Source organism: Chamaea fasciata, unplaced genomic scaffold (assembly GCF_029207755.1).
Source record: "Chamaea fasciata isolate MVZ Bird 193981 ecotype frontalis unplaced genomic scaffold, bChaFas1.0.hap1 SCAF_134, whole genome shotgun sequence".
Classification (NCBI taxonomy): Eukaryota; Metazoa; Chordata; class Aves; order Passeriformes; family Sylviidae; genus Chamaea; species Chamaea fasciata.
This window is the reverse complement of record NW_027094219.1, coordinates 78,672-102,024: the sequence shown is the minus strand read 5'-3', so window position 1 is coordinate 102,024 and position 23,353 is coordinate 78,672. Positions and strand designations below refer to the sequence as shown.

The 23,353-nt window shown below is 71.1% G+C and overlaps 5 protein-coding genes across 8 annotated transcripts; all 5 read right to left on the bottom strand.

Annotated features, from left to right (window-relative positions):
• Window positions 1-261: 261 nt before the first annotated feature.
• Window positions 262-4,262, bottom strand: FIBP (FGF1 intracellular binding protein). Of its 3 annotated transcripts, none has more exons than XM_066208099.1 (10): window positions 3,935-4,260; window positions 3,447-3,645; window positions 2,870-2,951; window positions 2,346-2,446; window positions 1,959-2,092; window positions 1,770-1,878; window positions 1,314-1,377; window positions 778-864; window positions 569-666; window positions 262-412 (listed from the first exon to the last, which is right to left on the bottom strand). In XM_066208099.1, the coding sequence occupies exons 1-10, from the start codon at window positions 4,068-4,070 to the stop codon at window positions 343-345; spliced, it is 1,080 nt and encodes a 359-aa protein (XP_066064196.1). In that variant the 5' UTR covers window positions 4,071-4,260; the 3' UTR covers window positions 262-342. The 3 variants fall into 3 exon arrangements, with proteins under 3 accessions (XP_066064196.1, XP_066064195.1, XP_066064197.1); XM_066208098.1 differs by having other exon boundaries at window positions 2,825-2,951; window positions 3,935-4,258; XM_066208100.1 differs by lacking the exon at window positions 2,346-2,446 and having other exon boundaries at window positions 2,825-2,951; window positions 3,935-4,262.
• On the bottom strand, window positions 3,935-10,109 carry LOC136304616 (autophagy-related protein 2 homolog A-like). Its single transcript, XM_066208106.1, has 14 exons — window positions 10,055-10,109; window positions 9,609-9,793; window positions 8,908-9,110; window positions 8,559-8,658; window positions 7,946-8,156; window positions 7,346-7,453; window positions 6,957-7,044; window positions 6,766-6,850; window positions 6,413-6,482; window positions 5,908-5,990; window positions 5,190-5,342; window positions 4,969-5,070; window positions 4,496-4,772; window positions 3,935-4,021 (listed from the first exon to the last, which is right to left on the bottom strand). Exons 1-13 carry the CDS (start codon window positions 10,107-10,109, stop codon window positions 4,560-4,562), a joined length of 1,656 nt encoding a protein of 551 aa, XP_066064203.1. The 3' UTR covers window positions 3,935-4,021; window positions 4,496-4,559.
• On the bottom strand, window positions 9,704-12,912 carry LOC136304615 (autophagy-related protein 2 homolog A-like). The gene is made up of 9 exons (XM_066208105.1): window positions 12,894-12,912; window positions 12,565-12,674; window positions 12,078-12,184; window positions 11,752-11,841; window positions 11,341-11,411; window positions 10,823-11,082; window positions 10,267-10,480; window positions 10,055-10,155; window positions 9,704-9,793 (listed from the first exon to the last, which is right to left on the bottom strand). Exons 1-8 carry the CDS (start codon window positions 12,910-12,912, stop codon window positions 10,109-10,111), a joined length of 918 nt encoding a protein of 305 aa, XP_066064202.1. The 3' UTR covers window positions 9,704-9,793; window positions 10,055-10,108.
• Window positions 12,181-18,864, bottom strand: LOC136304610 (autophagy-related protein 2 homolog A-like). Of its 2 annotated transcripts, XM_066208097.1 has the most exons (17): window positions 18,775-18,864; window positions 18,375-18,469; window positions 17,972-18,020; window positions 17,582-17,759; window positions 17,109-17,226; window positions 16,599-16,712; window positions 16,327-16,485; window positions 15,890-16,091; window positions 15,413-15,500; window positions 14,959-15,055; window positions 14,725-14,867; window positions 14,383-14,549; window positions 14,124-14,284; window positions 13,582-13,711; window positions 13,075-13,231; window positions 12,565-12,645; window positions 12,181-12,265 (listed from the first exon to the last, which is right to left on the bottom strand). In XM_066208097.1, the coding sequence occupies exons 2-15, from the start codon at window positions 18,453-18,455 to the stop codon at window positions 13,095-13,097; spliced, it is 1,824 nt and encodes a 607-aa protein (XP_066064194.1). In that variant the 5' UTR covers window positions 18,456-18,469; window positions 18,775-18,864; the 3' UTR covers window positions 12,181-12,265; window positions 12,565-12,645; window positions 13,075-13,094. The 2 variants fall into 2 exon arrangements, with proteins under 2 accessions (XP_066064194.1, XP_066064193.1); XM_066208096.1 differs by lacking the exon at window positions 18,775-18,864 and having other exon boundaries at window positions 18,375-18,479.
• Window positions 18,756-21,834, bottom strand: LOC136304612 (autophagy-related protein 2 homolog A-like). Its single transcript, XM_066208102.1, has 8 exons — window positions 21,586-21,834; window positions 20,960-21,110; window positions 20,472-20,594; window positions 20,116-20,221; window positions 19,818-19,938; window positions 19,645-19,740; window positions 19,258-19,354; window positions 18,756-18,904 (listed from the first exon to the last, which is right to left on the bottom strand). Exons 1-8 carry the CDS (start codon window positions 21,754-21,756, stop codon window positions 18,771-18,773), a joined length of 999 nt encoding a protein of 332 aa, XP_066064199.1. The 5' UTR covers window positions 21,757-21,834; the 3' UTR covers window positions 18,756-18,770.
• Between the last annotated feature and the right edge of the window lie 1,519 nt (window positions 21,835-23,353).

Here is a 23,353-nt window from a genome sequence, read left to right as displayed (position 1 = left end):
GCAAGTGTCCCGAATTTTGGGGTGTGGCCGCTTCCGGATCCTCTGGGTTTGGGGTGTCCTGGTCCCCATTTCTGAGGGACCCCCCAGACTCCAGATACCCAAATTTTGGGATGTTGATCCTCCATCCCTGGGGGGGCCTGCGCCCCTTTTTGGGGTCCCGGGTTTGGAGGCTGCCCCGTTTTTGGGGCATCCCCGTTTTGGAGGGGCCAGATCCTTTAATTTCCCAGGGGTGTCACATCCTCGGGGTGCCCCGTTCTTGGGGCTGTCCCTGCTGGTTTTGGGGCCGTTTTTGGGGCTCTTTTTGGGGACTTTTTGGGGCCGTTTTTGGGGCCATTCTCGAGGTCAGTCGTGGTACATGCGCAGCAGACACGCCGTGATCGCGGCCATGTATCGCTCCCACAGCGCCTGGTGCCTGCAGGGCAACGGGGGAAAAGGTTTGGGGGGTCCCTCCTTTTTGGGGACCCCCCCCAGGTGTTTCAAACCATGCCCAGCCCCGTTTTGGGGTTTTAGGGTCCCCCTAAAGGCTGCCGGGGGAAGATTTGGGGGATTCCTTATTTTGGGGGCTCACCTGAAGCCCGGCAGGTTTCGGGGGGCCGCCGTGTACTGGGTGAGGAAGAGCCGCAGGTCCCCTGGGCTCCACTTGTCGGAGCGGCAGGGCTCGATCACCTGGGGGGCCCCAGACACACCCGGATTTTGGGGAGGGGGGGCGCAGTTCGGGGGTTCCCAGTCCAGGAGCCCCAGGGGTTTTGTGGGTCCCCGATTTTGAGGCCCCCTCACCTTCTCCACCAGGTCCACGAAGAAATCCCGAACGTCGCGGGCGTGGGTCAACTTCCCCCCCACGTTCACCAGGGCCCGGGACAGCGCCTGGGGGGTGGGGGGTGTTGCGGAGCCCCCGACCTGGGACCCCCCGCGGGACCCCCCAAACCCAGGACCCTCCCCCTGGATCCCCCGGACCCGGGACCCCACCCCAGGACCCCGCCCTGGGCCAACCCCAACCCGAATCCCTCCTAATTTTGGGGAGGGGCCCAGGACTTTGGGGAACCCCCAAACCAGGACTCCCCTCCTCCTCCCGGGACCCCCAGGGCCCCCTAGAAAAGAGACCCAGGACCTCGGGGAGCTCTCAGGAGTTTGGAGACCCCCCCCCAATCGCTAAATTTCCCTCCCAGGGGGGACCCCGGTGCTGGGAATCCCCCCCTCCCCCAGCCTCCCCCCACAGACCTGCCCGGGGGCTCCTCCCGGATTTTAGGGGGGTCCCAGGATTTTGGGGGCAGCCCCTCCCCCTCCGAGAACACCCCGTTTTTGGGGGGCTTCACCTTGAAATTGGCCTCGAGCTCGTTGTAGACCGAGATCTTCCCCCGCAGGGCTGAGCACACCAGGCTGGGGGAAGGGGGCGGTTGGGGGGGCCGAGGACGCCCCAAAAACCAGGGACCCCCCCCAGGGCCAGGCAGCCCCGCCCCCACCCCAAGAGAGACCCAAAGTCTGGAGGTCCCCGGGTTTGGGGGGACCTGGGGCTTTTGGGGGGCTCCCCAAAGGTTTGGGGAGATGAGGAAGGTCCCAGGGAACCCAGAGATTTGGGGGGACCCGCCCGATTTAGGGGGACCCCAGGGCTCTGGGGGGGTCCCTGTTGCAGTGAGCCCGCTTTTGGGGTGCCCGAGGGGGTTTTGGGGTGCCCATTTCTGGACTGTCCCTGTTTGTGCTCTCCCCGTCCCAGGGAACAGCTCCCCAGGGGTGTCCCTGTCCCAGGGGTGGCCCCATCCCGGGGGTGTCACCTCTTGTGCTGGTCCAGCAGGTCCTTGTCTGTCACCAGCACCTTCAGCTCCTTCAGGTCCTGCAGGAAGGACTTGGGCAGGTCCCCGTCGGGCTCGGCCGCCTCGGGCGCTGGGGGGACAGGGGGGTCACAGGGGGCACGGGGGGTACAGGGGGTCACAGGGGGTCCCCTGGGGGTCCCGGGGGCTCACCCAGCGCCCCCTGGCTCCAGTGGCCCATCATGCTCTGGGCACAGGCGGCGAAGTCGGCGAAGCTCAGGAACTGCAGGCGCCGCTTGCCCGTCTCGAAGCGGCTGTTGGCGAAGAACACGATGGCGGCGTAATCCCTGGGAGGGGAAAACGGGGGGTCAGGGGGGTTCCGAGCTCCCGGGGAACCCCCGGGCAGCCCCCGCAACCCCCAAACCCCCCCATACCCCAAAACCCCCCAACCCCACCCTCACTCCTCCCCAAATTCCCAACCCCCCTCCCCACAGGTGTCCCCAAACCCCCCAAGCAGGGCAGCGTTTGCTGACAAACCCCCCGGACCCCCCAAACCCCCCCCAGGGCCCCCCAGAGCCCTCCAGACCCCCGCGGACCCACCGGGCGAGGGATGGGGGCAGCAGGAAGAGCTGCTGGATGTTCTCGGCCAGGGGCCCCCGCAGCTCCTCCACAGCCTTGAAAACCCTCTTGAAGTTGTCAAACTGGGGGGGCAGGGGGAGGTCAGCGCCCCAAAATCCCCCCAGGGCCCCCCCCGGACCCCAACGACCCCCCAGGACCTGCAAAACCCCGGTCAATGCCCTCCCCAGCAGGGCCAGGCCCCCCCCCACTTTTGGGGTCTTCCCCCTGGTTTTGGGCTTCTGCCCCGTTTCCCTTTCCCCTCACTTCTGGGATTTCCTACCCCATTTCTGGGTGTTTCCTCCCGTTTCTGGGCTCTCGTCCCCTATTTTTGGGGGGCTTTCTCTCCCCTTTTTTGGGGTTTCTCTCCCGGTTTTTGGGGTTTTCTCCCCCGTTTCTGGGGCTTCTCTCCCGTTTCCCTTCCCCCCGTTTCAGGGCTCCCCCCCCGGGTTTTGGGGTCCCACCTGGCGGCGGCAGCTACGGATCCCGACCCCGGTGCGGGCGCTGACCTCGTCCAGCTCCTTCTTGGTGCCCTTGGAGAGTTTCTTGCCCAGCAGCTCCCGGGCCAGCGCCTCGTCGAAGGCATAGTACCTGGGGGGCCCCAAAAACGGGGAGAGAAGCCCAAAAACGGGGGGAGGGGGAATTGAAACAGGGGGAAACCCCAAAAACCTGGGGGGGGCCTGGAATTGAGGGGATCCCAAAAAACCCCCAAAACCCCACCCCAAGCCCCAAAATCTGCTCCTGAAGCTTCCAAACTGCGCCCGAGCCCCTCGGGGCTGCTTCCCCAGAGCTCCCAGTGTCCCCAGTGCCCCCAGTCCTCCCCCAGTGTCCCCAGTCCCCCCCAGTGTCCCCAGTACCGCTGCACCAACAGGGCCCCCAGTGTCCCCCAGTCCCTCCGGTCCCCCCAGTGTCCCCAGTCCCCCCAGTGTTCCCAGTCCCCCCCAGTGTCCCCAGTACTGCTGCACCAGCAGGGCCCCCAGTCCCCCAATGTCCCCAGTCCCCCAATGTCCCAAATGTCCCCAGTGTCCCCAGTCCCCCCAGTGTCCCGTGTCCCAATGTCCCCAGTGTCCCCATTCCCCCCAGTACCGCTGCACCAGCAGCGCCTGGCGCTCGGGGGGGATCTGGAAGAGCAGCTGCTGCAGCAGCCGCGGGGGGGCGTGCAGGAGCCGCTCCAGCATCTGGAACGTTCGGTAGTGGTCGCGGGTGTCGCTCTGCAGGACGGCCACCGATGTCCCCTCCCGCTCCAGGACCCCGCCCCGCAGGCGCCGCGCCACCGCCTCGGCCACTGCGACAGGGGGACACGGGGACAGTGGGGACATGGGACACAGGGCATTCCCCAGCTGCATTCAGGCATGTCCCAGTTGTCCCAAATGTCCCCAGACATGTTCCCCGTGTGCCAGATGTATCCCAGGTGTGTCCCCAGCTGTCCCAGCTGTGCCCAGGTGTGTCCCCAGCTGTGCCCAGGTGTGTCCCCAGCTGTCCCCAGCCATGCCCCCAGCTGCCCCCGTGTCCCAGGTGTCCCCAGCTGTCCCAGGTGTGTCCCCAGGTGTGTCCCCAGGTGTCCCCGGCCGTACCCGAGTGCCCGTCCAGCCACAGCCGGTACACCTCCTCATCGATCAGCGTTGTGTTCCCCACGAACACGTCCAGGTCGCTGCTCATCCCTGCGGCGGGGCGGGCCCGTGTCCCCGGGGTCCCCAAATGTCCCCACATGGCCCCAATGTCCCCGGGGTCCCCAAATGTCCCCGGTGTCCTCAGAGTCCCCACATGGCCCCGGTGTCTCCCAATGTCCCTGGTGTCCCCAAGTGTCCCCAGACACGCGGACCCCACACTGGGAACCCCCTGAGCCCCGACTGGGCCATACTGGGACCGCCCCGCCCCTAAACTGGGCCATACTGGGAGCCCCTGATCCCCAAACTGGGAGCCCCCTGTCCCCACCCCAGCCCAAACCGGGAGATCTCCGAGCTCCTCCCGCGCACCGAACTGGGAACCCCCGGTCCCCAAACTGGGCCGTACTGGGAGCCCCTCCCCCGCCCCCCCGGGCAGTTCCGGTCCCTCCCCCCATCGGGGGGCCCCTCCCCCCTCCCCCGGACCCCCCGGACCCCTCCCCCCTCCCCGCCCGCCCCTCCCCCACCGACCGGCGCCGTCCCGCGCGCTCCTCGCGCGCCGCACAGCGATGACGTCATCTACGTTGTCGTGACGTCACAGCGGGGCGGGGACGCGCCGCTCCTGCCCCGCCCCCCCGCGCGCGCGCGTGGGCCCCCGGAGCCCCCCCAATAAAAACCAGTAAAAACCAGTCCCGGCCCAGTAAGAACCAGTCTGTCCCAGTTTATTGGGGGCGGGGCCGCGGGGGGGGGGCGCGGCCCCCCCCAGTCCCTCGGTGGGGGCGGGGCCGCTCCTCGTGCCGGGGGGGCGCTGGGGAGAGAAAGGGGGGGGCAGTGGGAGGGGCACGGGGACCCCTGGGGGGAACCGGGAGCCCCCGACCCCGGACTGGGACCCCCCACCCCAAACTGGGACCCCCACCCTAAACTGGACCCCTCCCAGCTGCCCCCCCCTCATTCTGGGAACCCCCGCAGCCCCCCCGCCCATACTGGTCCCTACTGGTCCGTACTGGGGGGTGCTGGTGCCGCCGGCCGCGGGGCTCCGGGGGGGCCGGGAGGAGCCGGGGGGGGCCCGGGGGGGCCACGAGTCCATAAAGGGCCTCGGCCAGAGCCTGGGGGGGGTCAAAGGTCACGGCCCGGGCCCCCCACACACAGCGGGGACCGCCCGACACCCCCGGGGGGATTTGGGGGGGTCCCGGGGCGTCCGGGGGGGGGTCCGGGGGTCGCCCACCTGCAGTGCCCGCAGCAGCCTCGTCCCCAGCCCGATGGCGGCGCTGGCCGAGGCGGCCCCGAGGGCGGTGACACCGCGGGTCACCCCCCGTGTCACCCCCCCGGGACCCCCCCCCCAGCAGCGGCAGCAGCAGGAGGTCCCGGAGAGCCCGCCCTGGGGGGACACGGGGACACTGGGGGACATTCGGGACACTGGGGACACTGGGGACATTGGAGACATTGGGGGCACTGGGGGGCACTGGGGGACACTGGGGACATTGGGGACATTGGGGGCACTGGGGGACACTGGGGACATTGGGGGCACTGGGGGACACTGGGGACACTGGGGACATTGGGGGCACTGGTGGACACTGGGGACATTGGGGACACTCACAGAGCCGCAGCACCGCGTGCACGGGCGCCACCCCCCCCAGCAGCCCCGGCAGTTGGTGACACCGGATGTCCCGAAGCCACTCGGACACCGCGTAGGACACGACCCGGCCCAGCCCCAGCAGCCTGCGGGGACAGCGGGGACAGCGGGGACATGGGGAGGGGACGTGGGGGGACACAGGATTGGTGAGTCTGGGGACACGCGGGACCCCCAGGCCCCCACCGGCCCCTTTGTCCCCCCGTCCCCAATGTCCCCCGTGTCCCCCCCGTGTCCCTGCTATCCCCAGTGTCCCCCGTGTCCCCCCGTGTCCCCCCATGTCCCCGTGTCTCCCCCGTGTCCCCTGTCCCACCCCTGGCGGTGGCAGAGCCGTTTCAGCCGCAGTTGGGAGCAGTTGAGCCGCGCGAGCCCGATCAGGATCCCGGCCAGGGCGCCCTGGGGACAGAGGAGACAGTGAGGGGACAGAGGGGACAGGGAGGGGACAGCGAGGGGACACAGGGAACACAGGGAATAGAGAAGAAACAGCGAGGGGACAGTGAGGGGGACAGAAAGGGAACAGTGAGAGGACAGCGAGGGGACAGAGGAGACAGTGAGGGGACAGTGAGGGGAACAGCGAGGGGACAGTGAGGGGGACAGAGGGGACAGTGAGAGGACAGCGAGGGGACAGAGGAGACAGTGAGGGGACAGTGAGGGGAACAGAGAGGGGACAGTGAGGGGACAGCGAGGGGACAGAGAGGACAGTTAGGGGACAGTGAGGGAACAGTGAGGGGACACCGTCATTGGGGAGAGGGGTGGCCCCATCGGGGCACGGTGGCACCGGGGGATGATGTGCGGGGCTGTCACCCCCGGCCTGTCACCTGCTCCATGGTGACGCGCTTGCCGCGGTAATCCAGCCAGACGGGGACATCGGCCGTGAACCGGAACTCGCTGGGGACAGCGACAGCGCCGTCAGCCCGGGAATAGCCCCGGGGACATCCCCAGGGACACGGGGACAGCCCGGGAACAGCCCAGTTCCCTCCCCACGCCCCCCGTGTTCCCCTCCAGTCCTCCCCACTGTCCCCATTGTCCCCACCAGTGCCCCCCCAGTGTCTCCGGTGTCCCCAGTGTCCCCCCCGAGTCCCACCCAGTGTCCCCCCCAGCCCGCTCCCCAGTGTCCCCAGTGTCCCGCCAGTGTCCCCCCCACTGTCCCCAGTGACCCCAATGTCCCCACCGGAAGTAGATCGGGGGGGTCTCTGTTTCGGGGTCCTCCTCCGGGGGCGGCTCCGGCCGGGGGGGGTCCCCGACCCCGGGGGGGGCTGCAAAAGCGGGGGGGGGGGGGGAGGGGGGACACAGTGAGGGGACCCCGAACCTGCCGTGCCCCTCCCCCCCGTGCCCCCCCGCCCCTCCCCCCCGTGCCGGTACCGGGCGGGGGTCCCGGGGGCGGCCCCGGGGGGGGGCTCAGGTGGGCGATGAAGCCGCTGGCAAAATCCCTGAGGAAGATCAGCGCGTCCTGGCGGGGCAAGGAGGGCGTGAGACCCCCCCCGAGACCCCAAAAGAGCCCCCAGAACTCTCCACACTCCCCCAAAGCCCCCCAAAGACCCCCCAAACCCCATCAAAGACCCCCCCACGGCCCCCCCAGACCTACCCAGGACCCCCCCACTCCCTTCCAAGACCCTCCCGAGAACCTCAGGACCCCCCAGGAGCACCCTGGGATCCCTGGACCCCACCAGGACCCTCCGTGCCCCCCCAGGACACCCCCAGGACCCCCCCAGGATCCCCCCCGGCCCCCCCCCCGTGCCCCCCGGGCCCACCTGGTCGATGTGCAGGCGCAGGGGGGTCAGGGTGACCCTGAGGCAGCACTCGGGGACCCCCCCGGGGGGCGGCGGGTGGGGCAGGACCCGCAGGGCCTTCACCCAGAGCTGGGGGGGACACGGGGGGTCAGGAGAAATGGGGGGCAGGAATGGGGGGCTTTAGATCGGAGGGATCAGCTTTGAGGGAGTTTCGAGGGGAAGGTTTGGGGTCAGATTTGGGGTGGGTCCCAGGACGGGGGGAGGGCAGGGTTGGGGGTCACATTTAGGGGATTTGGGAGGTGCCACATTTGGGGTCACAGATTTGGGGGGGGGGTCTCAGGTTCGGGGGGGAGTGTCTCAGGTTTTCGGGAGTCTCATGTTTGGGCGTCACAGTTCCGGGGGGTCACAAGTTCGGGGGTCTCGGGTTTTTGGGGGGGGGTCTCAGATTCGGGGGGGGGTGTCTCAGGTTTTGGGGGGGGTCTCATGTTCGGGGGTCACAGGTTCGGGGGTCTCGGGTTTTGGGGGGGTCACAGTTCTGGGGGGTCACAGGTTCGGGGATCTCGGGTTTTGGGGGGGGGTCTCAGGTTCGGGGGGGGTTCAACGATCCGGGGGTGTCGGTACCGTGGGGGGCTGCGGGGGGGGGCGCCCCGCGGGGGTGCCGGCACAGGAACGGGGGCGCGGTGCCCCCCCCCAGGCGGTCGCGCAGCTCCAGCTCCGGCACCAGCAGCACCAGGCGGGACGTGGGCACCTCCCCCGGGCCCAGGGGGCCCCCCCGGGACCCCCCCGCCGCCCCCCCGGCCTCGGCCGCGTACGTCTCGTGCTGCAGGCACACCTGGAGGGGAGCATGGGGGGGCTGCGGCACCGCCGGGCCCGCAAAACAGCCCCGGGACCCCCCAGAATCCACGCCGGGACCCCAAAACACCCCTGGACCCCAAAATACACCCCGAGACCCCAAAAACACCCCGGGACCCCAAAATACACCCCGAGATCCTCGATCCCCCCCAGTCCCCCAAAACCCCCGACTCCAAACCCCTTCCCGGGACCCCAAACCCCGCCTCACCCACACCTTCTCCCCCCCCCCGATCCCCCCCCAGGACCACCCCGGGACCCCCGAATCCCCCCATGCCCCCTGCGACCCCGTGACCCCTGTGAACCCATGACACCTGTGACAAGTGCAGTCCTCAGACCCCTCCCCAGCCTCTCACCTTGCCTAGGTGACCCCCTGACCCCTCACCTTGCCCAGGTGAAGCTCCATCAGCTGCTCCGGGACCCTCCCGGGGCCCCCCCGGCTGCGCCACCGCGGGGGGGCGGGACCAGCGCTTCGGGGGCGGGGCCTGCGCGGGCGGGGACAATGCGGACACACCCACAGGCCCCCGGTCACGCCCACCACACAACCCCTGTCCATCAGCCCCGCCCCCGTGGTCTGGGGCGTGTCCATTCCCCTAGCACACCCACACAAGCCCCTCCCAGTTTCGGCCGTGTCCCATAAACGGATGCACCCACCCAGCCCCACCCATGGGCGTGTCCCCCAGCCCCACCCCCGGATGTGTCCCAGCCCAGCCCCACCCCCGGGCGTGTCCCACCTGTGCGGGGCGGGGCCGGGCCCGAAGTCCCGCCCCCCGAAGAGCGCCCAGGTGAGGCTCAGGTCGCGCAGGACGAGGCGTGCGCGGGGCGGGGGCAGCCCCGGGGGGGCGCGCAGCCGGTCCCGCTCCCCCCGCGGGACCCCGAAATGTCCCGGCAGGACCCGCAGGGGGCCAGGGGCCAGCCAGCGGACACAGGGGGCGGCCTGGGGACACCGAAATGTCACCCTGGGGCACCCCAATGTCACCTGGGGACCCCGAAATGTCACCCTGGGACACCCCAGTGCCACCCACGTGTCACCTGGGGACAGCCCACGGTCACCCCTGGTCACCTCAATGTCACACAGGGGGCGGCCCGGGAACAGACGGGATAGCACCAAAATGTCACCCCAGTGTCACCTGGGGGCGGCCTGGGGATGGGGACAGAGCTTGGGGACAGCCAGGTGCCACCCACAGACCCCCCAGTGAACCCAAATGTCACCCGGGGACACCGAAATGTCACTCCCGGTCACCCAAACGTCACCCGGGGGCTGGCCTGGGGACAGGGACAGGGCTGGGGACAGCGAAACGTCACCCTGGGACACCCCAAATGTCACCCGGGGACCCCCAGTGTCACCCGGGGGTGTCAAGGGGGGACAGGGACACCCCAAAGTCACCCGGGTTTCCCCCCAGAGCCCCCCCGGCCCCCCCCCAGCCCCACTCACGGCCTCGGGGGTCTCGGGGGCCTCCAGGACGCAGAACCCCTCGGGATCGGGGTCGGGGTCGGGGCTGCTCCCCCGAGGGGGCGGGGAGGGCTCGGGGGCCGCGGGGGGGGCCCGGGCGGGGCCGCCCCCCTCCCCCGGGAACAGGTACAGCGACACGGGCGGGGCCGGGGGAGGCGGGGCCTGGGCTGGGGCCGAGAGGGGGTGTCAGAGCCCCTCCCGACCCAGAGCGGCCCCCCCGGACCCCAAATAACCCCCCCGGACCCAGAACGGCCCCCCGAACCCCCAAGTAACACCCCCAGACCCCAAATGACCCCCCTGGATCCCAAAATAGGCCCCCCCGCCCCCCCAACCCCCCCCAGACCCCAAATAACCCCCGCGACCCCAAATCCGCCCCCAGCCCCAACCTTAGCCCCCAATAACCCCCCTCCCCAAATCCCCCCCCATACCGGCGGTCCGGGGGTCCCCGGGGGGGGTCCCGGGGGCGTCCCTCAGGGCGTCCATCAGGTCCTGCTGGTTGATGGGGGCGGGGGGGGGGCGCGGGGGGGCCCTGGGGGGGGAGCGGAGTTGGGGGAGGGGCACTAGGGGCCCCGTGTGCCCCCCCAGCCCCAATTGGTGTCCCCATTCCCCCCCCCGCCCCATTTTCCTCCCCCAACCCCACCTGCTCTCCCCCCGGGGGGGGCTCGGGCCGTCCCGGGGGTCTCTCGGGGGGCGCGGGGGGGCCGGGGGCGGGCCCGTGGCCGCGGGGGGGTCCCGGGGGGGGGTCCCGGGGGGGTCCCCAGGTGTCGCAGCAGGCGCGCGATGGCGGCGGCGCTGTCGGCGCAGGTGCGGCCCCGCAGGCGGGCGGGGGCCACCAGCAGCTCCTCGGAGGGGGCCTGCGGGCGGGGGGGGGGGGCACGGGAATGGCACCGAGCCCCCCCGGACCTGCCCGAGCCCCCCCGAACCGCCCCGAACCCGCCCCGACCCCCCCTGAACACTCCGGACCCCACCTGACCCCCCCCCCCCGAACCCCCCCGGACCCCCATAAACGCCCCCACCGCCCCCCCCCAGTCCAAACCCTCAGGCCCCCCCCAGCCCCAGCAGCTCCTGGGGGGGCCCGGGGGGGGGTCTCCCCAAATCCCCGCGGCCCCGAAGTGCCCCGACCCCCCCCCCGGGACCCCCCCCGGCCCCCAGGATCGCCCTCAAAATCCTCCCGACCCCCCCCGGCCCCCACTCACCGCCCCCCCCTCGCCGGCCGCCCCCCCCCGCCCGGTGCTCAGCTGCAGCTCCAGGAAATCCACGTCCAGCACCGAGACGAAATCTGGGGGGGCACCGCCGTGACCCCCCCGCCGGGACCCTCCCGACACCCCCGAATCTCCGCGGGCGGGTCTCAGAAGGGTCCTGGAAGGGTTCCAGCTCGGGGGGGGTCCCGGGGGTCTCAAAGGGGTCCCGGGGGGTCCCGGGGGTCTCAGAGGTGTCCCAGGGGGGTCCCGGGGGTCTCAAAGGGGTCCCGGGGGGTCCCGAGGGTCTCAGAGGTGTCCCGGGGGTCTCAAAGGGGTCCCGGGGGGTCCCGGGGGTGTCCCGGGGGTCTCAGAGGGGTCCCGGGGGGGTCCCGGGGATCTCAAAGGGGTCCCGGGGGGTCCCGGGGGTGTCCCGGGGGTCTCAGAGGGGTCCCGGGGGGGTCCCGGGGGTCTCAGAGGGGTCCCGGGGGGTCCCGGAGGGGTCCTGGGGGTCCCGGCTCGGGGGGGGCCGTTACCCCTCTGCAGGTCCAGGGCGCCCCCCCCGCAGCGCTCGCTCAGGAACACGGAGCCATCATCGACCAACAGCCTGGGGGGGCACGGGGGGGCTCACGGGGGGCAGGAGTCCCCAAAAACCCCCTGGGGAGCCCCAAAACACCCTCGGGAGCCCCAAAAAACCGCTGGGAGCTGCAGCCCTAAACCCCCCCGGGCCCCCCCAGATCCCCTCGGAACCTCCCGACCGCCCCCCAGGAGCCCCAAAACCCCCAGGGAGCCCCAAAAAAAACCCCGGGGACCCCCCCAAAGACCCCCCCGCCCCCCCAAACTCCTCCAAGACTCCCAAAAACTCCCCAGGACCCCTCCCAGATCCCTCGGGACCCCCCAAACCCCTCCCTGACCCCCAAAACCACCCCCCGCAGCCCCCAGCCCACCTGAGCCCCCCCGGGCGGGGGTCGGGGCCGCTCCCGCAGGTGACACTCAGGGTCTCCGCTGTCACCAGCACCCGCAGCGGGAGGGGCGGCCTGGGGGGGACCCCAAAATCCGGGTCACGCCCCGGAAAAGGGATCGGGGTGATCCCCCCCCCTCTGGGACCCCGGGATCCCCCGGGATCGGGGCGCCCCCTCCCCAACACCCCCACATTGGGGTGTCCCACTCAGGGGACCCTAAATGCAGGAACCCCCCAAAAAGGGACCGATGGCCCCCCCCAAAGTGCCCCATTTCGGGGTCCCCCGCCCACTCCCGTTTTCGGAGTGCCCACCTGTAATCGAGGCCGCAGCGCTGCAGGTGCAGGTGCAGCTGGGTCAGGGGCGTGGGGGGCGTGTACCCCAAAACCGGCTCGTCCTCCAGGGCCAGCAGGGCCAGCAGCTGCGGGGGGACCCCAAAGTGACCCCGGGAACACCCCGGGGGCAACAAAACCCCAAAGGGAAACCCCGGAAACGGGAAATCCTCAAAAAAAAAAAACAAAATTTTCCTCCCAAAACAGGACCGACCCAAAGGGCCCCAAAACGTGAAACCCCCCCAAAAAAACCCCCAAATGGGAAACCTCCAACAGCGACAGGTCCTAAACCACCCCAAAAACGGCAACGAGGAAAAAGCCCCAAAAACGGGACCCCCAAAAACGGGACCCCCAAAAACGGGAACCCCAAAAATGAGAACCCCAACCCCCCCCAGCCGAACCCTCACGAAATGAGCCCCTCAAACCCGGGGACCCCAAAACCCGGGCCCCCCGATGTCCCTCCCCTCACCTGGCTGTACCAGGGGGTCCCGGGGGGGTCGGGGTGGTGCCGCAGCATCACCCCCTCGAGCGCCACGGCCACCACCAGCTCCTGGGGACAGCGGGGACACCGCGGGGACACTGAGGGGGGACACGGGGGGGTCCCCGGCAGCCCCCGCCCCTCCAATGTCCCCCCAGCCCTGCCCCAGCCGTGTCCCCGATGTCCCTCCTGCCCCTCCCCGTGCCCCCCAATGTCCCCCAGTGTCCCCGGATGTTCCCCAAAGTTCCCCAATGTCCCCTCAGTCCCCCACGTTCATTTCCCCCCCGGGCTCTCGTGTCCCCACCGTGTCCCCCACCCACTGTCCCCGTGTCCCTCCATGTCCCCGCTGACCCCGGTGCCCCCCCGTGTCCCCACTTCACTGTCCCCACGGTGTCCCCCGTGTACCCCAGTGTCCCCGCCTTGCTGTCCCCGTGTCCCCCCCGTGCCCCCGTGTCCCCCCGTGTCCCCCCCGTTGTCCCCCCCGTGTCCCCGGTGTCCCACCTTGCTGTCCCCGCGGGGGCTCAGGGTGCCCCCCATGGCCAGCGCCAACATCCGCGCCGGGGGGGAGGCGCCGGGGGGGGGGCGCGGGCTCGTCCCAGGGCACCAGGGTGGGGTGCAGGGGGGGGGGGCGGCCCCTCCCCCTCGGCGGGCACCGGGCCTGGGGGGGGCACGGGGGGGAGGGGCTAGGGGACTCCAAAACGGGGCACGGCCCCCCAAACCAGAGACCCCCCCAAACCAGGGACCCCCCAAAACCAGGACTCCTTCCCCACCCCCCTTCCCCCTGGGCCCCCCCCGAGTGAATTGCGCCCCTCCCCCATTTTCAGCCGCCCCCCCCCCCCCCTTTGTGGACCCCTCCCGCCTCCCAGTTTTGTTTCTCCTCCTCTTTTTGAGCCCCCCCATTTTTGGGGTCCCTCCATTTTTGAGGTCCCCCCCGTTTTTGCCCCCCCCGTTTTTGCCCCTCCCCGGTGTGGGGGTCTCCCCGTTTTTGCCCCCCCGGTCCGGGGGTACCGTGCAGAAGGATGAGGCTCCGCAGGTCGACGCAGGCCCGGGACAGCCCCCGGAGTCCCCCCGGGCGGGGGAGGACACACAGCCGCCCCTCCCCCAGCTCCAGCACCAGCCGCGACCCCGCGACCCCGCCCTGGGGACACCCCAAAAACGGGTCACGTGATGCCCCTCCAACCCCCGGGGACACCCCCTGGGGACACCCCAAGGTCACCGGGGGGAGCCCAGAGGGGACAGAAAAGGACCCAAGGGGACCCCAAAGCGACACAGGACAAACCCGGGGACCCGCGGGGTGACTTGGGGTGACACTGTGTGACAGTTGGGTGACACACGGCGACCCACAGTGACACACAGGGTGACAATTGGGTGACCCGGGGTGACGGCTGGGGACCCGTGGTGACACACACAGAGGACCCCAAAGGGACACGAGGTGATACAGGGTGACACGGAGAGGACAGGGAAGGGACACAGGGATGACACCAGGGGTGACAACTGGGTGACACAGAGTGACAACTGGGGACACGGGGGACCCCAGGCCCGTCCCTCACCACGGGGGGACAGTCGGCGGTGACACGTCCCCAAGGCACGGTGACAACGATGGCGCCGCCACTCTGGGGGGGCCCGGGGGGGTCCCCAAGGTCCCCAGTGTCCCCAAGGTCCTGCGGGGACCCCCCAGGGCCTTCGTCCTCCTCCTCCTCCTCCTCTGAGTCTGGGGGACAGCGCGGGGGTCAGGGGGGCCCTGAGGTTTGGGGACACCCCGGGGTTTGGGGACACCCCGGATTTTGGGGAGCGGTCCCCGGGTCTCACCTGTGCCCAGCGCGGACCTGCAGGGCCTGAAAGGGGCGGGGCCTCCCGAGGGGGCGGTGCCCTCTGAGGGGGCGGGCTCATCCGAAGGGGCGTGGTCGCTGGAGGGGGCGGGGCTCTCCGAGAAGGCGGGGCCGGCGGGGTCCCAGAGCAGGAGATCGTTGTTGATCCTGGGGGGGGTCTGGGGGGACTCAGGGGGTGCCCAGGTGTGTCCCCCCTCACCTGAGCCCTCCCAAGTGTGTCCCCTCCTCACCTGAGACCCCCCAGCTGTGCCCCCCCCTCACTGGAGCCCCCCCCAGGTGTGTCCCCCCTCACCTGAGCCCTCCCAGGTGTGCCCCCCCTCACCTGTTGTAGAGGCGCTGCAGCAGCTCGGGGGGGCTCAGGCTCAGGTGGGCTCGGGGCAGCGTCACCTGCAGCGTCCAAGGGGCCCCGCCCACGGCCCCGCCCACGAATGCCCCCAACTCCTCGGGGGTCCCGGGCAGCACCAGCTGGGGGGGGAGGGGAGGGGGCGCTGGGGGTCCCGGGGGGGCTCAGGGACCCCCCGAAGCCCCCCCGGGGAATCTGGGGAGGGGTCCCCACCTCGTGGCTCTCGTAGATGCTGCGCCGGGCGGAGAAGGGGGTCGGGGGGGGCGCGGGGGGACCCCGTGGGGGGGCCTCGGCCACTGTCACCTCCAGCCTGGGGGATATGGGGGGAGGGAGGGGTCAGCACGGGGTGGGGGGGTGGGAAAGGAACCCCCAAATCCCCCCCCCAAATCCCCCGGGGGTCCAACGATTCCCCCCAAAAACTGACCCAAAGATCTCTCCCCTTCCCCACCCAACAGAACCACCGGGGCTGCCCCTCCCCAGCTCAGGGCCCCCGAGGGTGCCCCCCCCAAACCCCCAGGACCCCCAGTGCTCCCCAGTGTCCCCCATTGTCCCCTCAGTGCCTCCCGGAACCCCCCCAATCCCTTCCAGTGCCCCCCCAGGCCCCCCAGACCCGCCCGGGCACCCCAGGACCCCCCAGGACCCCCCAGGCCCCCCCAGGCCCCCTCACGTGGGGACGCTGCAGGCCCCCCCCGGGCCGGGCCCCGGCTCCGCTCTCAGCACGGGCAGGGTCCCCATGTCCTGGGCCTCGTACGTCACTGCGGACACCAGGGTCACAGGGGTCACCGGGGGTCACAGGGGGTCACGAGGTCACCAGGGGTCACGGCTGTGCCCCCACTCCACCCCCAGGTGTGTGTCCCCCCACCCCGTCCCCAGGAATGTCCCCCCTGTCCCCCCACCATCCCTCGGGGTGTCCCTCCTGTCACAGCCGCCCCGGGCTCGTTGTCCCCGGGCTTGTCAACCCCCCGTGTCCCCCCGCAGCCACCCCCGCATGTCCCCTCTCCTGTCCCCCAGGGTCCCCCCCTTCCCTCCTGTCTCCCTGTCCCCTCCCCAGTGTCCCCTGCAGTGTCCCCTCAATGTGCCTCTGTGTCCCCTGCCCTGGCCCCTCCCCCGTGGCCCCGCCCCCCGTTGCCCCACCCCCGCTCACCATCCAGGCAGTCGCAGGCCAAGGCCCCGCCCACCGGCCCCGCCCACCCTCGGGGCGCCCCCAGCCCCACCCGGAGGCTCTCGGGGCGGAGCCGGGGGGGCGGAGCCCGGAACGGGGTGGGGCGAAGGTCGGTCAGGGGCAGCCACAGCCTCAGCTCCGCCCCCGGTGCCGCCCACCGCACCAGGGGCCACGCCCACAGCGCCTGGGAGGGCGGGGCAGCATCAGGACACGCCCAGGAACCGCAGTAAAGCAATGCCCACATTGAGCCCCGCCCCAACCACACCCATTGACTGAGCCTCACCCACTTCGGTCTAATCCCACCCCCAGCCCTCACTGGCCCCACCCAAAGCCCGTCCCCTTCAGTCCCACCCTCTCAAGCCCCTCCCCTTTACAGCTCCTCCCCCACAAACCCCACCCCGTTTTCCAGCCCCGCTCACATGCCCGGGGCGAGTGTCCTCCGCTGTGGCTGCGTCCTGGCCGTGGGCGTGGCCGAAGAGGGCGTCGAGGGCCGGGCCGAGGCGCTCCAGCAGCCCCAGGTCCAGGTCAGCCTCGAGGGGGCGGAGCTGCAGCCCCAGCTCCAGTGCGGGGGGCGGGGCCTGTGGGCACGGGGGCGTCACGGGGGTGGAGAGGGGGCGGGGTCCCACAAGCCCCTCTCCCCTCCCCCAATCCTGCCGGGGGGGGCAGTGGGGCCCCCCCCTCCCCCACTCACCTTGGGCAGGGGCGGGGCTCCGGGGGGGGCGGGGCCGGGGGGGCCCCAGCGGAGGCGCAGCACGGGCTGGGTGGGGGCGGGGCCGTCGGTCGGGGGGGCGGGGAAACGCAGAACCTGGGGTGGGACCAGGGATGGGCAGGGCAGCCACACCCAGACAGCCACCGCCCCTTTGTGAGCCCCGCTCCACTGCCACACCCAGACAGGCCCCACCCTGTTGCATGCCCCACCCTCACAACCGCACCCAAACAAGCTCCACCCGTTTGAGCCGCGCTTCTACAGCCACACCCAGACAGACCCCGCCTCTTTCTGTTCACCACGCCCCTCGCAGCCATTTCCATTTCCCTCTTGCGACTGACCACGTGCATTCCCTCTATCTCCACCGCCTGGTCGTGTCCAAGGGCCAGGCCACGCCCTCCACAGACCACGCCCAGGTCCAGGCCACACCCACATATCCCACCTCCCTTTTGGCCCCACCTTCCCCAAGCCCCACCCACACCCGCCCCTGCCCACCTGTATCCGGTGTGGCTCCGCCCCCGGCAACTCCTCCAGCAGCTCCAGACGCGCCAGCGAGAGCCCTCCCCGGGGCCCCCCCGGCTCCACCCCTAGCTGGGCCCCGCCCACCTCCAGCCTGGGGGCGGGGCCACACGGGGCGGGGTCAGTGAGGGGCGGGGGTCACAGAGACGTGCCGTCAGGGTAGGGTGGGGTCAGAGTGGGCGGGGCACTGCCGGGTGGGGTCAGAGGGGGCGGGGCCAGGGGACAAAGGGGGGACCAGGGGCGGGGCCTTGGATTGGTCACGGGGGACAGAATTGGAAAAAAGAGAAAAAATAATGGAAAACAAAATAAAACAGGGAAACAAAGGGCAAAAACGGGAAAAAACCAAGGAAAGAAAACGGGGGGACATGGCAGGACAAATCCGGGGACATGGAGGGGACACTAGGGGGACACAGGGGGACACGGGGGGGACACAGGCGGTGCAGCCTCACCTGAGGTGGGGGAAGGGCAGGGCGTCATCCAATGCCGGGTGGGCGTGGCCGTCGCAGAGCTCCGCCCACATGTGCTGGTGGGCGGGGTCGGGGGCCCCGCCCAGCTCGGGCAGCACCGCGGTGACGGTCCCCAAGGTCACCTGCAGCCTCAGGCCCCCCCGCCACGGGGGACCCCGGCCTGGGGACAGCGGCTGAGACCCCCGGGGGGCGCCGGGACCCCCACGGACCCCCCCGGGCACCAGGGACACCCCCGGGCATTGGGAAGCCCCAGGGATCCCCCCCAGCATTGGGGACACCCTTCAGGATTGGGGACCCCCCCCAGGGTCACCAGGGACCCCCCGAGACCCCCCCAGCATTGGGGACACCCCCATGGGACGCACACGCACTCACCTGGGGGGGCGGAGCTGTGGGGGGAGGGGTGGCGGCGCCGGGGGCTGCCCTGGGGGGGAGGGGTGCAGGGGGCGGGGTCAAACACCAGGATTGCGGCCCCCCCCCCCAGACACCCCCCAAAATTCCCCCCCACAAACGCACTCAACTGCCCCCCAATAAACCCCCAAAATCACCCCCCGGGCCCCAATGACACCCCTCCAAATTAACCTCCCCATTCCCCTTCGAGAACCCCCCAAAACCCCCCCAAACTCCCCCCCCGACCCCAAATGAGCCTCCCCCCAAAATCCTCACCCCAAAAACCCCAAATAAACCTCCCCGAGATTCTCCCTGCAGACCCCAAAATCCCCAAATCCCCCCAAACTCCCCCCAAAAACCCCCCAGACCCCCCAAATCCCCCACTCACAGCAGGGCTGGGGGGGCCGCTGCCCGCGGGGGTCTCCCCAGGGGGGGCTGCGCCGTCCCCCCCCCCCAGGGACCCCGTCATGGAGTAGAACAGCTCTGAGGGGGAAACAGGTGAGGAGCCCCCCAAAATCCCGCCCCAAAAATCCCCCCAAACCCCCCTAAAGCCCCCAAAACCCACCCAAACCCTGCCCCAAACGCCCCTAAACCCCCCCCAAACCCAAAAAATCCCTCACAGAGCCCCGCAAAAATACCCCTAATCCCTCCCCCCAAACCCCCAAAATCCCTCTTGGACCCCCCCGAGCCCCCCAACTCCACCCCAGCCCCCAAATTCCACCCTAGAGCCCCCCCAAGCCCCCCCAAACTCACCCCAGAGCCCCCCCAAACCCGCCCCGCCCCCTCACCGCTGTCGGGGTCTCCCCCGGGGGGGCTCGGGGGGTCGCGCCCCCCCCCGCAAGCACCGGCTCAGCTCCCGCTCAATCAGCGCCAGGTCCTGGGGGCCCAGGGGGCGGCTGCGACCCCCGGGGGGGGGCTCTGGAGGGGGCACGGCCGCTCAGAGCCCCCAACCCCCCCCAAAATAATCCAGCACCCAAAACCCCCCCCAAATCCCCCCAAAATAACCTACCCCCCCAAATCCCCCCCCCAAATAACCCAACCCCCCCCCAATAACCCAACCCCTCCCCAAAGAACTCAGGTGTTCGGGGAGACCCCAACCCCCCCCCACAGGAGGGATCCGGGGGCACCCCAAAAATCCCCAAGGGACCCCAAACCCCCCTGGGGGGACCCCAAAACCCCCAGGAGACCCCAACCCTCCCCAAGGCCTCAGCCCCTCCCCTCCAGGTTTTTGGGGTCCCCCCGGGGGTCGGCGGGGTTCAGGGGGGACTCACCGGGGGGGTCCAGGGCCCCCAGGAGCCCCCGCAGGGTCCCCAGCAGGGGGGGGGGCAGCAGCAGGTGCAAGGCCCCCACCTTCCCCTCCAGCTCCACCTGGGGACGGCGGGAGTGAGACCCCAAAACCCCCGAAACCCCAAAACCCCCGAAATCCCCGAAAATGGGACCCCAAAACCCCCGAAATCCCGAAACCCCCGAAAATGAAACCCCAAGAACCCCGAAATCCCAAACAACAAGACTCCAAATCCCCTGAAATCCCCAAAACCGAACCCCCAGCCGCCCCTATTCCCCCCCTCGACCCCCCCAGTCGCCCCCAAATCCCCCCCAGCCGCCCCTCAGCCGCCCCCCCCTTCCCCCCATTCCCCCCCAACCCCCCCCGGCCCCACCGCAGGTCCTGGCAGGGCCTCGTTCTGCTTCAGGCGCAGCCACAGCTCCGAGGGGCCCGGGAGGAGCCCCCCCAGCACCGGGGGGGACACGGGGACCTGCGGGGACATCGGGGACACTGAGGGCACACCGGGGACACCAGGTGACACAGAGGGGACATCGAGGACAGCCATACCTGTGCCCAGGGCGGGGGCAGCTCCTGCCACAGCAGCCGGGGGTCCCGCAGCCGCAGCCCCTTGAGCAGCACCGCGGGGGGGCCACAGCCCGGGCAGCCCCCCCCGTCCTCGTACTCGGCCCTGGGGACAGGGGGGACACCTGAGACACACCTGGGACACACCTGGGGACACCTGGGACACACCTGGGGACACCCCCAGAGCCCCCCCTGAGTCCTCATACTCGGCCCTGGGGATGGGGACACACCTGAGACACCTGGGGGGCACCTGGGACACACCTGAGCCCCCCCCGGGCCTCACCTGGGCACGTGCAGCTCCAGCGCCCCCCCCGGGCCCCCTCCGGGCTGCGGCGGCAGCTCCACCCTGAGCTCCGTGTCCTCCAGCAGCACCTGCAGGCGGCGCAGCACTGCGGGGGGGGACATGGGGGGACAGCGAGGGGACAGCGAGGGGACACGGGGGGCGGGGTCAGCTGCGGCCCCCACACCCCCGACCAAGGACCCTCCCCCCGTGTCACCTCCCGCAGGGACACCGCGGTCCCCTCCTGTCCCTGGTGTCCCTTGTCTGTCCCCACTGTCCCCTCCCGACCCCTCTGTCCTCTCTGTCTGTCCCCCCGTCCCCCCCCCTGTCCCCATTGTCCCTGTTGTCCCCGCTGTCACCGGTGTCGATGGTCACCGCCAGCGCCTCCAGCCCCTCCAGCGGCGGCGGCTCCGGGGGCGGGTCCCGGCCCCGCTGAGACCCCCCCGGGGGGGGCGACCCCGGGCCCGGCGACCCCGCCCGACCTGGGGGGACACGGGAAGACACGGGGGTCACCGGGGGACATCGGGGACACTGTGGGGACATGGGGGGGACAGGGAACACCGCAGGGGGTGGCCAGGGGCCTAGGGGGGGACACAGGCACTGGGCAGAGGGGACAGCGGACACCGGGGGGTGGACAGGTGACATCCTGGGGGAGATGACAGGTGACCCCAGGAGGGGACAGGTGACCCGGGGAAGTGACACCGGGACAGGTGACCCCGGGGGGTTACAGGTGACCCCGGGAGATGACAGGTGACATCCGGGGGGGAGGGACAGGTGACCCCAGGCAGGTGACAGTGGCACTCTGGGGAAGTGACAGGTGACCCCGGGAGGTGACAGCGGCACTCACGGGGCCGCAGCACGAGGCGCAGGCGGCTCAGCCGCAGCCGCACGGGCTCGGTGCCCAGCGCCGCCCAGGGCACGGTCACGGTCACGGCGCCGACGGCGCCTTCGCGCAGCTCCAGCGGCGCCCCCGCCCCCGCCAGCAGCTCGTCCACGGCCTGGGGGGGGCGGGGAGGTCAGGGACCCCCGGGACGGGCCCGGGGTCACCCGGAATCACCCCGAAATCACCCCAAAAAATCAGTCAAAACCCACCCCAAACCCAGCCCCGAAATCAGCCCGAAATCACCCGGAATCAGCCCAAAATGACCCCAAAATCACCCTAAAATCAGCCCAGAGCCGCTCCCAAACCCAGCCCCGTGTCCCGCTGTCTCCCCCGCTGTCCCCCGCGAGCGTCCCGGTGTCCCGTTATTGCCCCGGTGTCCCCTCCCCGGTGTCCCGCTGTCCCCTCCTGTCCCCCCGCTATCCCCCGCGAGTGTCCCGGTGTCTCGTTATTCCCCCGGTGTCCCCTCCCCGGTGTCCCGCTGTCCCCCCCCGCTGTCCCGCTGACCCCTCCTGGCCCCCGCTGTCCCCTCGCTGTCCCGCCGGTGTCCCGGTGTCCCCCCGCTGTCCCCCGGTGTCCCGGTGCCCGCTGACCGCCGCCTGCAGCCGCAGCTCCCGCAAGGTCCCGGTTCCGCCTCGCAGGTCCAGCCCGAGCTGCTCCAGGCGCAGCGGCTCCTCCAGGAAGGGCCCGAGCCAGCGCTGCAGCGCGTACCGGGCGGCGCGGGCCTTGAGCGCCTCGGGCCAGCCCCGCGCCCAGCGCGGCATGGCCGCACCGGGACCGCCACCGGCACCGGCAGCGGGAGCGCGATCGGCACGGGGATCGGCACCACCGGGATCGGCACCGCCGGGATCGGCCCCGCCTCGAGATCTCCGCGATCGGCGCCGACACCGACACCGGGATCGGCACCGGCAGCACCAGGAGACACCGGCGCCGCCGCCTCCGGGTCCGCCCCCTCACTTCCGCTCCAAACGGCGGCTCCCATTGGCTGTCGAGGCTTTGATTGACGGCTCGCCCCATCGGGCAGTGGGCGTGGCGCCCTGGCGGCCAATGGGAGCGCGGCGAGCGGCGGCGCGTGCGCTCCGACCAATCGGCGCCCGCGGAGCGCGGCGGTCCCGGGCGGGGAAGGCGGGGTCTGAGACGGACGTGACGTAAAAATGGTCCCGGAAACCGGAACGGCCGCGGCGCGGGGCGCTAAGGGGCGGAATCGGGGCCGGGACCGGGAGAGACCGGGGGGGGACCGGGACCGGGATCCGGGGCGGATTTGGGGTCCGGGGTCTCGGAAGGGGCGGACGGGGGGATCGGGGATACCGGGGCGGTTTTGGGGGACAGTAAAGGATTTCTGGAGGCGGTGACACCGGAGCGCGTCCCCGAGAACCCCAAACTCCGCGAGCCGCTGGTGCTGCTCCGTTTAATGGGGGTCCCGGGGGGATCGGTACCGGGGGTCGGTACCGGCGGTCGGTCCCGGGTCGGTACCGGATCACTCCGGGATCAGTCCCCGGTCAGTCCCGGATCGGTCCCGGGTCAGTACCGGCCCAGACGGCACATGTCGCACCTGCAGGACGCGGCCGACACCGTCCGGAACCGCCGCGACCCCCCCCGGGCACCGCAGGGTCACCTGCACCTGCGGGGAGGGCGGGGTCAGAGGGACACACCAGGGCGTGCCGCGCCCACACCTGGACACGCCCGGTCACACCCTCACAGGCCTCGCCCAGACATGGACAAACCCCAACCACACCCCAACAGGCCACGCCCATACCTGACATCCCGCCGCACCCTCACAGGCCCCGCCCACACCTGCACACGCCCCCCCCACACCTTCAAAGGCTACGCCCACACGTGTGCAGCCCCACCCACGGCCTCACCACGCCCCCACAGTGTGAAAATCCCCGCACCCAGTACGCCCCTTGCCCCACCCCTCCACGCCCCGCCCTCCGTCCCGCCCACCCTGGTCACGTGCTCCATGGTGCAGCAGCGCGCCTCGGCCAGCAGGGGGCGCCCTCCGGCGTCCAGCAGCGCGCGGGGGGCGGGGCCGGCGCGGGACTCGCAGTGCCCCGCGCATGCGCCCAGCGATGCCACGCTCCCCGCGCGGCAGCGCCCCGGCCCGCGGGGGAGGGGCACCGGGACCCCTGGGAAAGGGGGGGAGGGGTGAAAAGGGGCGGTTCCCGGTGCGGGCGGGGCTGCGGAGTTGTAGGCGGGGTTTCAACCACGGGGGGGCGGAGCATCGATGTCCCGAGGGGCTCCTCGAGGGTCCCGTAGGGCGGGGGTGGGCTCCAGGGGCGTTTGGGGATGCCGGGGGGTTTTCTGGGGGTCCCAGGGATGTTTTGGGGATCCCAGGCAGGTTTGGGGCTCCCGGGGGAGTTT